We start from the raw sequence: 14222 nt of genomic DNA, 5'->3' as shown, positions 1-14222 counted from the left end.
TGTCAGCTTATCTCCCAGAATCCACTGCATTTCAATTTCCTCTGGAACGTCTTGAGTCATTGAGCTTACATGATTATATTTTACTTTTTTTTTTTAGACAAACATATTTCAATTCCAAAGGGATTTGTTATTTTTCTTCCACAATTCTATCCTGACAGTGTTTGAAAGAGAATTTAGGCTATTTAGGGAGATATAATTTACAGAAAGTTAAATTCATTAATAAAATGATTTAATCAGAAGATTTCACAAGCTTTTTTGACGGCTAGTTAAAAGTTTCTCAGGTGTGTGGGTGGACTCTAGACTCATGACCTCAGTATTTATGAAATCCAGGCTACAGTCCTGGCTGCCCATTATTCAATTAAATTCACACCCCCAATGCCGGTCCAAAACAATAAGGTAGAGCAGCAATGATTAAAATAACCGTCCCTGTGTAGTCATGATTCACTGGAACTCTATCGCACCACTGCTTCTGGACAAACTGTGAGACACAGCTCTTCGCATCATAGCACATCACAGAGCAGCCTGTGACGGTCTATTCTGATGCAATGGCCAAGTCATAGTCAAGTCAGCACACTGACACACTGACAGCTGTTGTTGCCTGTTGGGTCTGCAGTTTGCCATGTTATGATTTGAGCATAATTTGTATGCTAAATGCATTGTTTTGTGTTGTTAATTGATTTCCAATAATAAATATGTACATATATTTTTATTTTTGCAATTAAGCCCCTGTCAACAATCAGGAACCTCAAATTCTTCAATTATGTTCAAGTTTACTCAGTGTAGCAGTTCAGCCAGTATTTTTATGATTTTTTTGTGGGGTTTGATGATTATGAGGAAGAAGCTGGGAATAATCAGTCAGCTCTTTTGTTTAGGTGTGAGCACCCAAGCACATCTCACTCTCTCTCTCTCTCTCTCTCTCTCATTTATATGCTCCCTCCCCTTCCCCCTCCTCCTCCTCCTCCTCCTCCTCCCCCTCCTCTTCCTCCTCCTCCTCTTCCTCTGCTCCTCAAAAGCTCGATCCATGGTGCGAAATCCTCCCATTCACCATTTTTCCTTCAGGATGCCATTCTTTAAATATCTTCGCTCTGTTAAGAATGAGATTATCCTCTTCTCAGCTCCATTTCTTCTCCTTCCACTGCCTTTAGTGATCGGGACATCGGTATGTAAACTAATTTGGAATACAATTGATTTTAATTAAACTTTGGCACACTGCCTAAAAGTGGAGAAATTCGGCAACTCTTTGTGATTTGGGCACAAAATCATTGAAATGTTGGATACTGTTTAGCCAAATAGTAAGCTACTCTACTCAGAATTTCTTTCTTTTTTTATTTCATAATTTGTTTTTAAAAGTAAGTTCAATTAGAGAAACATTTCACTTCACGTGCATGCAGTTTTACCTCATGAATGAACCAAACCCCATGCGTAAATTCAGACATTTCTTTGCCTAAAAATGAATGAATCAGATTTTTTTTTTGCACTGCTTCTCTCTTTGCACCTGTTGTGCAGCGCACTTTGTGAGCAGATTGCATGAGAACCGTCCTGTGTTGCCTGACTGGCTGGAGGCTCTGTGAAACTCTTGTGATTTTAACTCCTCGTTGTTAACATGAAGGGTCATGTCCAGCGTGGGAACACAGAGTCAAAGGACTCTCTCTGCATGTCCACGTTGCAGCCGCTACAACATGTGACATAGAGACACAAAGACATGCACACAGGCTGTAAGCATGTTATTATAGACTTCAATGCAAAGCAGCCATGAACAATGGCATAGAGGGTATAGAGGAGGGTGACAGAGTAGAAGAAGAAGTTTAGGAATCTTTGCTTGCTTGCAAAAACTGAAGAAAACTAATTTTATATATATAATTATCAATCTAAAAGCAACTGGAAACAAGTTTTAAAAAGTCTTATTAACACAGGCTGCAGGGCGATAAATCACAACAAATGAATATGTTATATAACAATAATTGGACGGGTGTTTATAGAGCTCAGAAGGCAAATTCAGGTGACCATGAGACAACAACAAGCACACTTATCTTTAACTTTTGAACCATCATAATGTCACTTTATAAATGATGTAATAATCATTGATCCCAGAAGCTGTTTTTAGACCTTACAAGGTCTTTGTGTTTGTATGTATGTGCATTTATTTTCACATGTTTTGATGCAGGAGGCAGAATGTGGCTATGTGATAATCCTGATGGCGGTGTACTGGTGCACAGAGGTCCTCCCGCTGGCTGTAACGGCTCTGCTTCCAGCCATCCTCTTCCCAGCGTTTGGCATCATGCAATCCAAATATGTGAGTGACATTAACCGCAGCAGTCTGTCAAATTTGCTCAGTAAGCATGCTTGAATTTTCTGTTCACACACACACACGTCTCACTCCTGTGTGACCCAGGTGTGTATGCAGTACCTGAAAGACACAAACCTGTTGTTTGTGGGGGGGTTGTTGGTGGCAGTAGCCGTGGAGCACTGGAATCTGCACAAGCGCATCGCCTTGAGGGTGCTGCTCATCGTTGGTGTGCGTCCGGCGCTGTGAGTGGCCCCCGAGGCAGATTCTCTTGTTTGGCTTTGTCAACGTTTCCGAAGCATATCTAATCAGCTGTGATATCTAAACACCCGCTATAGATAAGGAGACTATGGTCTAGTTGTTTATTGCCATCATAAAAGTTGAGATTGTTAAACACCTTCTTCCAAATCAAAGGCCACTAACAGCGTTTACATTGTTTTTCTTTTTCTTCCCGACAGTTTGATGTTGGGTTTCATGGGTGTAACTGCCTTCTTGTCCATGTGGATCAGTAACACGGCTACCACAGCCATGATGGTGCCGATCGTCCAAGCGGTGCTGCAGCAGCTCAACAACACTGAGGCAGAGACACCTCAGATCCTCAGCTCAGAGGACCCGGTCCAGACATCAGACACTGACAGTAAACAGCCTCCACAGATGGAGAAACAGAGTGAAGGACAAGGTGAGCATCTTCAAGTCCTCAAGTGTTCTCTTCTGGCCAAGAAAAATATACTTTTACTGCTTATAAAACACTATATTTTCGTGCTCTTTGTTTGAAGGCCCAGTGGTGGTGACTTTCTTGGACGCCACAGTGGAGGCTGCCATGCGTAAGGAGGCAGCAGAAAGGCGGAGAATGTGTAAAGGGATGACCCTGTGTGTTTGTTACGCTGCCAGCATCGGAGGCACCGCCACGCTGACGGGAACCGGCCCCAATCTGGTGCTCAAGGGCCAGATGAACCAGTGAGTGTTTATTCTCAACACTTTGTTAAATCATGTTCTACAAAATATTATAATCTCTTTTATTGTTTTTCCCTCAGACTCTTTCCTGAAAACGGAGATGTGATTAACTTTGCCTCCTGGTTCGGCTTTGCCTTCCCTAACATGATCCTCATGCTCACGCTGGCGTGGCTTTGGCTGCAGTTTGTCTTCATGGGATTCAAGTGAGTGTTGGTGACGGTTAAAGCTTAATTACAGCGACAGAGACTTGAATCGACATCAAGAAGCTTTTACCGCATCATGGGTGTGATTGAGTGTAAAGGTGACACAAAGGTTGTTTTTTTCCGCCCCGTGTGATCCCTCTAGCTTTAAGAAGACATGGGGCTGTGGGGCTGTGAAGACAGAGAAGGACATTGCTGCCTATAACGTGATCCGTGAGGAGCATCGTCGGCTGGGGTCCATGTCCTTTGGGGAGTTAAATGTCCTGGGTCTTTTCATTCTGCTGGTGGTGATGTGGTTCTCAAGGGACCCGGGCTTTGTCGCTGGCTGGGCGACACATTTCTTCAACTCCAAAGCAGAGTTCGTATACACCTCATTTTCACTCATACATTACTCTAGTTTAGGTCCTGTGAATTATTTGCTTTGGAGGAACTTTCACATATCTACGTTTGTTCATTCCCTCATCCCTCCACTTCTCAGGTATGTGACAGATGCCACAGTGGCAATCTTCATCGCCGTCCTCCTCTTTGTTCTGCCCTCTAAACCCCCGCGTTTCTGTTCGCGCAGGACTCAAAGTTTTGACACAGGTGAGCCATCATTCTGGAAGAATATAGATTATGTGTCATACACTTATATATCCTTGTTTTTGAGAGCTGGAGACTGTGAAATGATTCAATGCTGACATTGAATTTATTGGATCTGTAGCACCTCATCAAACTGTTGGCCCAACTCCACCTCTGCTCACCTGGAAAGTTGCCCAAAAGAAGTTACCATGGGGCATCGTGCTTCTTCTTGGCGGAGGTTTTGCTCTGGCTAAGGGCAGTGAAGTAAGTGTTGTGTTGGCTGTGTTTAAAGCTGCAAAAGAATTTCATGAAATCAAACCACATTTATATATATGTATTTAATTTCAGCAATAAGTCATTCAGTGTATTCACATTCTGTAATTACCTCTCTGTAAAGTGTTTTTTTATTGTTGGTGGCGGAGTCCGCCAATCCCACACTGGATTCAAATTGCCTTCCTACTATAGGGCTGCCCCCCTCTTGGTGGATTATTCGACTAATCGGCTGTTTTGGTCTTAGTCGACTAAGATTTCTTTAGTTGATTAGTCATTTTTCATGCTTTTCATGCTGAATGACTTATTTCCCAGAACCGTATGAGCACATCTCTGATAAACACATGATATAAAGTGATGCTTTTGTGTGATTCTTTGTGGAGAAACTTAGTTTCATAGATCTGTCGATTAAATCAACTAATCGATTAGTCGCATGAGTGTTAGTCGACTAAGAATTTCTTTGGTCGAGGACAGCTCAACTTCCTTTGCACAAGGGATTCACAGGAAATGGCACACTATGTAATCCAGCATTACATCATGTTAGTCATTTTGATCTAAATCAGTCTCATTATTGACGGTTTACTCTCCTAATGCCGTATCAGAGCTGTATTAAGTTACAGCTACGCAAATCGAACATTTCCTACAGCTGCTTGATCAAATGTTCCCCTGAATGTGTTTGCTTTTGTTTAATTTATGTTGCATATTCATGCTGCAAATACCCCTGAGTAAGATGTCAAAGGATGCAACCTGAATTGTATACTCACAGTGAATGAGCAAATATTGACTCAGCTGTACAGATAACTGTTTTCATTTCCAGAAAAGACTAACTAACTGTATATGTTTATGTTATATATATCTCTTTAGGAATCAGGACTCTCGAAGTGGTTGGGAGATCAAATGACTCCCCTGCAACACATCCCTCCCTGGGCAATTGCTATCATCTTATGCCTGCTGATTGCCACCTTCACAGAGTGCACCAGTAACGTGGCCACTGCGACGCTCTTCCTACCTGTCTTAGCCTCAATGGTAAGTTCTCAAAGAGAAAGTGAAACGTGCGGGGGAAAAAAAAGCAGAAGCAGAGGCAGGATCTCAGACTGCAGGAGACAGACAATATGTTTGGCAGCAGTGGTTCAGTGAGGTGAAGTGCTACATAGTGTAATTTCTTTTCAACCGGTTTCCCCAATTGGAGTCCAGCATTGAAACTACTCCCAGTGGGAGCCGGCCTATTTCTCCTTGTTTGGTCACCCATCTAGTTGGTCATTCAGGCTGTATGTGTTTGGTCCCCTTCCTCAGGCCCCTCCTCCCATTAATAACCTGCCAAACACACCAATTCAGCCCAGTGCCTTGTAACGCTGCCCACCCTGCTGGTGCAGAAGAATGGCATTACTGTGCCCGCTAGTCGAGCACTTCGAGAGAGGCTGGGTTGCGAAAGACCGTGCCAAGCAGGGGTATTCAGATAGATATTTATTGAGGACGGAGCCAAGTGGGTGCTAGGGGTTTCCAACTCTCGTGTGAAAATAGAGATAGAAAGAAAAGAGAGTCAGAAAAGAGCATCTGATCAGTTACAGGCAGCTGACAGCCTTTGTGGCAATCATGGTTTGTGGTATGTCGCTCTATGTGTCAACCTGTCAAGTGAATAATTTTTATTCGATTTAAACCAAAACCATCAGACAAGACAAAACCCTGTTATCGTGGTGACCTGATGTACAGCCAAGACCGACTATAAACTTTAACTTTATTCGGCCTTTGTTTATTTTGAGATCCAGAAATTACTGTGCACTTGTGAGCTGCTGTGCTGCATGATATGTAATTCAGAGGCGAATTCCACAGAGTAATGTTTTCGGCATCTTAGCAGTGTGCCATTATCGTTACATGTGTAGAGCGTCTCTATTTTAGATATCATGACTCAGCCTTGAGCTTGCAGGAATTATATCTTAATTACACCCACCTAATGAGAGTTCTCACTCGGCACAGAATTGCACTCTGAGTTATGAGTCAGTGATTACGGTAGCCAGAAAAATAGCCAGATGGAGGAGTGGTGGATTTTTGTGATGAAGGCTCTGTTCATCTCCTGTTGAAGCTCTCTGTGTGATTATTGCAGTCTCAGTCCATTGGAATCAATCCACTGTACGTCATGGTGCCTTGTACTCTGAGTGCCTCTTTCGCCTTCATGCTGCCTGTCGCCACGCCTCCAAACGCTATAGTCTTCTCTTATGGATACCTCAAGGTTGCTGACATGGTGAGTATGGCAGCAGTTTATTGTGTTTGCTCAGTAAATTATATGGTGAACATGCCAAGTTGTCACTTGAGGGCAACTGTAGCTGAACATATTGTATGTGATTATCACTTGACCTGAAACTGTTTACAGAATGACTACATTTTGGGAAATGCAGTTATTGGCTTTCTTGCTAAGAGTCAGATGAGAAGATGGAAACCATTCTTAAAGCTACCGTTGGTAACAAACAATCTGTGAAAAAATCAAGTTCCTCTGCCTCCTCATAGTGCTCCTAATGGCATTTGCAAGATTCCATAGCGCCCAAAGGAAAACAACCAATCAGAGCCGAGCTGGAGCCGGCCAGTCTCTAGGCAGCTGTCAATCATTCTCAAAAAAGTACACTGAAATATGTTTGTCTTTATGGTAAATATGAAACTGCAGTGGGTTAGCTTAACTTACTTCACTTGTCATTGTGAGAATAGTAAATAATCTGGCATAAAGTCCCTGATAAAAGACTGCAACTAGATATTTTTAGAGTTAATTTTCTGATACAGATGTTTGACGAGATATAGTGCGTTAAGCAGTGAGGTTTAGAGGCGCTGGTAGGAGGATTCTGTTACCTATAGACAGAGCAAGGCCAGCTGTTCCCCCTACTTCCAGTCTTAATGCTAAACTACGCTAACCAGCTGCAGGCTTTAGCTTCATATTTAACGGAAAGACAGGCGAGTGAGGTATCAATCTTCTCATCTAATTCTCAGCAATAAAGTGAATAAGTGTATTTCCCAAAATGTCCAACTATTACTTTAAAATCACTGTTTTTCTCCATCAGGCCAGGACAGGAATAGTCATGAACATCATTGGCATCCTTTGTATTACACTGGCCATCAACACCTGGGGCAAGGCCATGTTTGACCTGGATACTTTCCCCGCCTGGGCCAACGTCACCGGGGTGTGAGCCTGGTTCTGCCACAGCAGATGATCCACACACACCCTGCCCTCCCTATCCACAGGTGCCAGACAAAGACCTCTGGTCAGAGCGACAGCACGGGACTACACGGCGGGCCGCATGCGTCCGACTGCTGTTAGAATACAACGCCCTCAAGGCTTGTTCTCATTGACACACGAGTCTTGCTTGTGAGAGAAAGTGGCGATGAATATGATTGGGAATGGAAGAAGAGTGGTTGAAGAATGAAATTCAAAACTTTATTTTTATTTACATTGTATCATAATGAAGTTACACCTTAAAGAAAAACCCCTTAGGCTCCTAAAACAGTATCGCATAAATCATATACTATTCTCAAATAGAGAGGTTTTATGATCCTCCTGAACAGCCACGGAAGGGCTATTCATAAGGTCAAAGTTATTAGAAATATTTTATATAGTCACATGTAGCCACATCTAAATAGCAATAAGCCATACGGTAATATAAGAACATAATTTTGCACATTTACTCAAGAACTGCACTTCAGTACAATTTTGAGGTACTTGTAATTTATTTAAGTATTTAAATGTTATGCCGCTTCTGGTTTTACTTCATTACATTTCAGAGGAAAATATGATCCTTTTTTTTACATTTTACTACATTTTTTTTATATTAAGATAATATGAAATATGAATATACAGTAGATTAAACTACATCTAAATTAGCACCATCTCAACCAGATTCAACATTAAAATCCTGTTTACATGTTAATATATTGGTAATAATAATCCAATAATATTACATATAACATAACACTGACAATGGCAGTTCAGCTGCCTAATGAGTACTTTTACAATGATACATTTTTGTCTCAAAATCTGAGATAAATGCAAGACTGATTGACTACTTTTACACTTCGGTACTTCTACTAGTACTAGTTTACTAAGTAAAAAAAAAAAGAAGAAAGAGAAAAAATACTTCTTCCCCAACTGCTATCATGAACTGAATGTGTTGAAAGCACATCTTTCTAAATAGATTTAAGGTAACATACCCTGTCGGTTAGGTTTGGTATTTATAGATAATGGATTTACATGTACAATACAGCAGAGACTTGACAATAAGTAAACATGTACTTTTGACCCCTGCGTTGATCTTTACTGTAAAACATGTATGGTGGTTTGTTATACTTCCAGCATCAGTTGAACTTTGAAGTGTATCATCACTACAATGCAAGAAACCTATACGTGCCTTGTACAAACACACTGACTTATTGTACTGTAAACACAATATTTTGATCAATACAGTGTGTGCTGACATTGTGAAATGTCTCACTGCAATAATGAGTTGTGTCTGAATTGCAATAAAGTGGTATTTAAGAGATGTATCATTTTTAAATTCTCTTCAATTTCAAGACGTTTGTACCTGTGAATTGATGAATAAAGTCTATATCCTCTGGGAGTTTTAATGTCTCTTTCTTGTAACATTGCCTCCATATACAATGGTTTAATAACCTTTGATGAACAAAACGTGTACTGACTATTTCACTAATTTTCCATACAGTGTTATTTAACGAACAAGACATGATGGAGTAAGTTGTTCAAGTCATGAATAAGGATATTTTTAAATTCTATAAAAAACACTTGGCTTAATATTTAAGCTACTGATTTCACATCAAGATCTTAACAGTTTCCACTAATGCCCGAGTATGGGCTTTTAAACAAAGAGGCTTTAATAAAGCAGGTGGATATACAGTAAGCTGTTAAAACAGCATTGTCATCCCTCTGTGTCATCCAAAACAAAGTGATCCCACTTTCATCATCAGTCGCCTCTTTCTCAACTCCACATGACTATTACCTGTGTTTTAAAGTGCACACATGCTTCTCTGCCTCTTGCTTATAGTGACCTCTTGTCTCGTGCATGAAGCTGATATAATCCTGTAAACACAGTGCGGAGAACCACAATGATCCTGCTCTGAAAGGCCACACCTAATGTATTTAGGCAAGAGCTCTGTGTCACCGTCCTCTTATCCGAGACGTTGCGTGAGCCAAGTGTCAAGGCAGTCATATTGTCCGCCGTTGTCTTGCGTCATAAACATTATGAGCTCAAAGAAGACACTTCACATGTCTCCATTTAAAGACCACAGAGCACTTTATTACAACCCTATAGGTACCTTGCACCATGTTTTACAGCAAAGACAAAATATCATCAATCATATGACTCTACATTATATGGCAGCACCAAACCATGTTGGTGGTATCGTGTGACACGATAGTAAAAAACATGTTACGCTGCAGCAAAAGGTAGTAAGGAGAAATAAATGACAGGATCACAACAACGTTTCTGACCTCAGCTCTGTCGGACAATTAAAATGTTAGACGGTTTAAAAGTGGTTAACAAGCGGTTGGGTGCACGGAGAAGTTTCAGATCACTATGATCTTGGGTCCAAATGGGGAAAAAAAGCTTATGTAATTACAGTGGCCTTTCTCTCCCTTTGCTGCCTCTCAGCCACCCACTCATTATCCAATTGAAACACATCCTCACGTATCGTAGCCTCCATTATTGGCTATATATACATGTAAAGCTTCAGTGGGGAAATTGAACCCTGAAAGTTGTTCTCTCTGCTGGGGTTCAGTGCACACACAAGGACTCTGTGTCCACAAAACACGTTTCTGTCAACTTGGCCTTCTGGTTGCAGAGTAAGCAGGTAAAAAGATTGATAATTTACTACCAGTTTGGGTTTCAAGATCTTTTTCCAGGCACACGAGAGGTCAAAGAGCACATTTTGTGACTCATCCACCTGTTTGCATCTGAGAGTATTTCGTGGATGGGATGTCTTTTTAAAGCCACATCGGCCTTCCACCTTTTTCTGTATCAGTTACACATGAAGACAATACGCAGCCTGTTTGATACAATCGATCCTTCCTGGCACATAAAGACTTGTGTGTAGAGATGGTTTCAGTTAGCTATGTATCCAATTAAACTGGGGACACAAAGCCAGGCCAAAAGCTAAAAGGTCTAGAAGAGGACAGAGGGTCTTTCTTTGCTTTTGTTAATCCAGTGGTTCCAAACATGGGGTCCGTGCCCCTCTTAGGGGGGCGCCAAAGATCATTGGGGGGGTGCCAGGATTTCTCTGCTCTGAGGTTGTCAAAATTAGATTTGTTACTTATTGGATAATTTCTACAAAAGTCTTTTTTGCTACTTCGTAGGCCACATTATGTTTAAACTAGGGCTGTCAATCATATAAAACATTTAATCGCGATTAATCGCAAATTAATCGCACATTTTTTATCTGTTCAAAATGTACCTCTAAGGGAGATTTATCAATATTTAATACTCTTATCAACATGGGAGTGGGCAAATATGCTTGCTTTATGCAAATGTATGTATATATTTATTACTGGAACCCAATTATCAACACAGAACAATGACAAATACTGTCCATAAACCCTCACAGGTAGCTGCAGGCTATGGCTGCGGAGGATTGTTTCAGACTTGTGTGAGCCAAACATTTCCAATAACTCCAGAGCATTGTAAAGTCCAAAAGTCAACCTTTATTGAAAAGAGATAGATGTTATCATTTCCAAAATCCACAACATGTTTTTATCTAATGAAATATTCTGCTTCAATCCATATTTTCTGGCGTTTAGCCTTTCAAAAACAACGTTTTCACTGCAGTCAAAAACTGTTTGCTCTCCAGCCTGCCACAAACTGAGGGAGGCACTGACGAGTTATATTCATTAAAGAAAGATGATTTATTAAAAAAATAAATAATAATAATTTAATACACTGAATCGCTTTACTGAAATTTAGGATTTTGTTTGAGGATTGTAATTTCTTGATGGTGATGGTGATGGTGATGGTGATGACGTCAGAAAATATTGGGTAGGGGCTCAGCTTTTCTCAGATACAAGTAGGGGGATTCAAGGAAAGTAGGTTGGGAACCTAGGAGAGTTCTCCTCGATGTCAGAGTCAAGAGGGGCGCCGATATAGACTCAGATCACCATCTTCTCGTGGGAGAACTCCGGATGAAGTTGGCAGTAAAACAGAAAGCTGGAAACAGGGTACAGAGAAGATTTGAGACAAGAAAACTAAAAGACATCAAGGCACGGCAAGAATGGGGAATTCTACTCTGAAACCGGTTCCAAACCCTAGCAGAGGGAGAAAACATAAATGACAACTGGGAAAGATGCAAGAAGGCTATCACTGACACATGTGAAACTGTCCTGGGGTACCGAGACCCCAAAAGAAAAGACTGGATTACTGATCCAACATGGAGGGAGATTGAAGCTAGGCGAGACATCAAACTGAAACTCAACAGAGAGACAGACCGCAATAAGAAGGAAGGCCTCCGACAAGACTACCAACAAAAGAACATAATCGTCAGAAAGAGCTGCAAGAGGGACAAAAAAGCACAAGCGGAGGAGCTCGCCAACAAAGCAGAGGCAGCAGCCAGGCAGAACAACGCAAAGGAATTGTACAAAATTACCCGACAGTTAGCTGGTAAGAACAAGAGCTTTAGCCGGCCTATCAGAGACAAACAGGAAAACCTTCTCACTAAAGACTCCCAACAACTAGAGCGCTGGAAGGAACACTTTGAGGAAGTCCTCAATAGACCTCCTCCAGACACCCCCCCAGACATTGAAGAAGCGAGACGAGACCTAAACATCAACTGTGAAAGGATATCAAAGGAAGAAATCAAAAGATCCATCAAAAAACTGAAGCTCGGCAGAGCACCAGGAAAGGACAACATCCCCCCTGATGCACTGAAAGCAGACATCAGTGCCACCGCTGACATCCTCCACAGGCTTCTAAATGAGATCTGGGTAAAAGAGGAGGTACCCAATGACTGGAAAGAAGGGCTAATTGTCACAATTCCCAAGAAAGGCAACCTCAGTGAATGCAAGAACTGGAGAGGCATCATGCTTCTCTCAGTCCCCAGCAAAATCCTCTGCCGAATCATCTGGGATAGAATGCAAGAACCACTGGACAAGATATTCAGGAAGGAACAAGCAGGTTTCCGGAAGAACAACTCCTGTACAGATCACATTGCATCACTCAGAATAATTGTCGAGCAGTGCATCGAATGGCAGTCATCACTGTTCATCAACTTTGTTGACTTTGAAAAAGCCTTCGACAGCCTAGACAGAAACATCCTGTGGAAGCTGCTCCGACATTACGGAATACCCATAAAACTGGTCAATCTCATTAAATGTATGTACAATGGATTCACGGGCCAAGTTATTTCAAATGGAAAGCTATCAGACACCCTCCAAATAAAAACAGGAGTACGACAAGGCTGTCTTCTGTCTCCCCTGCTCTTTCTTGTTGCCATCGATTGGACTATGAAAAAGTCAGTGGATGGCCAAAGGACGGGGTTACAGTGGACTCCCTTCACACAATTGGAAGACCTCGATTTTGCAGATGACTTGGCACTGATCTCAGGAACACACACACAAATGCAACAGAAGACAAACAAATTACATGAACATAGCAAACAGCTAGGCCTCATGATCAACGTTGGAAAGACCAAGGTCATGAGGATCAACACTAAATCCCACCAAGGAATAAATATCAAGGAGCAACCCCTAGAAAATATGGCAGAGTTTGTCTACCTGGGAAGCAACATCAGCACAGACGGAGGAGCAGATAAGGATGTGGAGCTACGCATCAGCAAAGCAAGACATGCCTTCAGAACACTCCGACCTGTATGGCTCTCTTCCCAGCCCTCCAAAAACACAAAAATCCGAATTTTCAACTCAAATGTAAAATCTGTCCTTCTCTATGGCTGTGAAACCTGGAAAACCACAAACACAATCACCAACAAACTGCAAGTGTTCATCAACAACTGCCTCCGATACATACTGAGGATATGGTGGCCCAGAAAAATTACAAATACAGACCTGTGGAAACAAACAAACCAGGAGCGAATCAACAAAGAAATCAAAAGGAGAAAGTGGAGATGGATCGGGCATACACTCAGAAAACAAGAAACAAACATAACAAGACAATCTCTGGACTACAACCCACAAGGAAAGAGGAAGCCAGGGAGACCAAAAAACAACTGGAGACGGTCTATGCTTGACGAGTTAAACAAGATCGGGACCTCCTGGCAAGAAGCAAAGACCACTGCACAGAAGAGAGTGAGATGGAGATCCATGGTGGACGCCCTATGCTCCCAAGGGGGCCAAGAGGACTAAGAAGAAGAAGAAGGTTGGGAACCACTGCTTTAGGCCAAAGTGCATTCATACTGACCAGGCTAAACTAAGAGTGCCTTTACAATCATCTAGTTTGAGAATATTCATCATTGCAGTTCATATTGTGCTTACATGGTGCATATTCCTGAATTACTTTAGTCACATTACTGTACAAGCCATGTCATATTCCAGCATATTGAGGAAGGAGTAGCCTACCAGGAAGTGGGTCGGCCTAAAGAACTAATTTTTATCCTGCGCCCTTTAGCAGGTTAATCCGGTCATGCATAATTTTCATGCCTATTAGATCATTCAGCGACCCTTGTAGATGGAGGCTCTGTCATCCAGGAGGACTGTGCTCATTACATAATCTTACAGTCGCTTCATGTTTACTGGTTTACTGTTTCTTGGATTCTTGCACCCCTTCACCTTCGGGAACATTCTCCTTTTAGACACTTGTTTTGCACGTACCACACACATGTTCAAAAACAGGGCAAAGGATGACTCATCGGACTGTTTGACCACAGTTCATGTGTTCTCTGCACCGCTTTACTCCCAAAAAAGTGCATTTTTAGGTGTAATAAGAGGCTAAAGCAGTGCAACCCTACTATTGTGTCCCTCTCTG

General features: G+C 41.8%; 1 protein-coding gene across 1 annotated transcript; it reads left to right on the top strand.

Moving 5' to 3' along the window:
* The first annotated feature begins 1021 nt into the window (after positions 1-1021).
* On the top strand, positions 1022-8865 carry slc13a5b (solute carrier family 13 member 5b). Its single transcript, XM_037774864.1, has 12 exons — positions 1022-1159; positions 2165-2293; positions 2393-2529; positions 2743-2963; positions 3061-3241; positions 3319-3441; positions 3584-3796; positions 3917-4023; positions 4142-4263; positions 5134-5295; positions 6371-6508; positions 7314-8865. The coding sequence occupies exons 1-12, from the start codon at positions 1022-1024 to the stop codon at positions 7437-7439; spliced, it is 1797 nt and encodes a 598-aa protein (XP_037630792.1). The 3' UTR covers positions 7440-8865.
* Positions 8866-14222: the final 5357 nt, after the last annotated feature.

Source organism: Sebastes umbrosus, chromosome 7 (genome assembly GCF_015220745.1).
Source record: "Sebastes umbrosus isolate fSebUmb1 chromosome 7, fSebUmb1.pri, whole genome shotgun sequence".
Classification (NCBI taxonomy): domain Eukaryota; kingdom Metazoa; phylum Chordata; class Actinopteri; order Perciformes; family Sebastidae; genus Sebastes; species Sebastes umbrosus.
This window is presented reverse-complemented; position numbering and strand designations above follow the sequence as displayed.

Bases quoted from the DNA above. Each gene is read 5' to 3' on its own strand.
- slc13a5b (XM_037774864.1), top strand. From the start codon at position 1,022: ATGGTGCGAAATCCTCCCATTCACCATTTTTCCTTCAGGATGCCATTC. The intron at 2,294-2,392 runs GTGAGTGACATT...TGTGTGACCCAG, and splicing joins GCATCATGCAATCCAAATAT to GTGTGTATGCAGTACCTGAA. The intron at 3,797-3,916 runs GTTCGTATACAC...TCCACTTCTCAG, and splicing joins TTCTTCAACTCCAAAGCAGA to GTATGTGACAGATGCCACAG.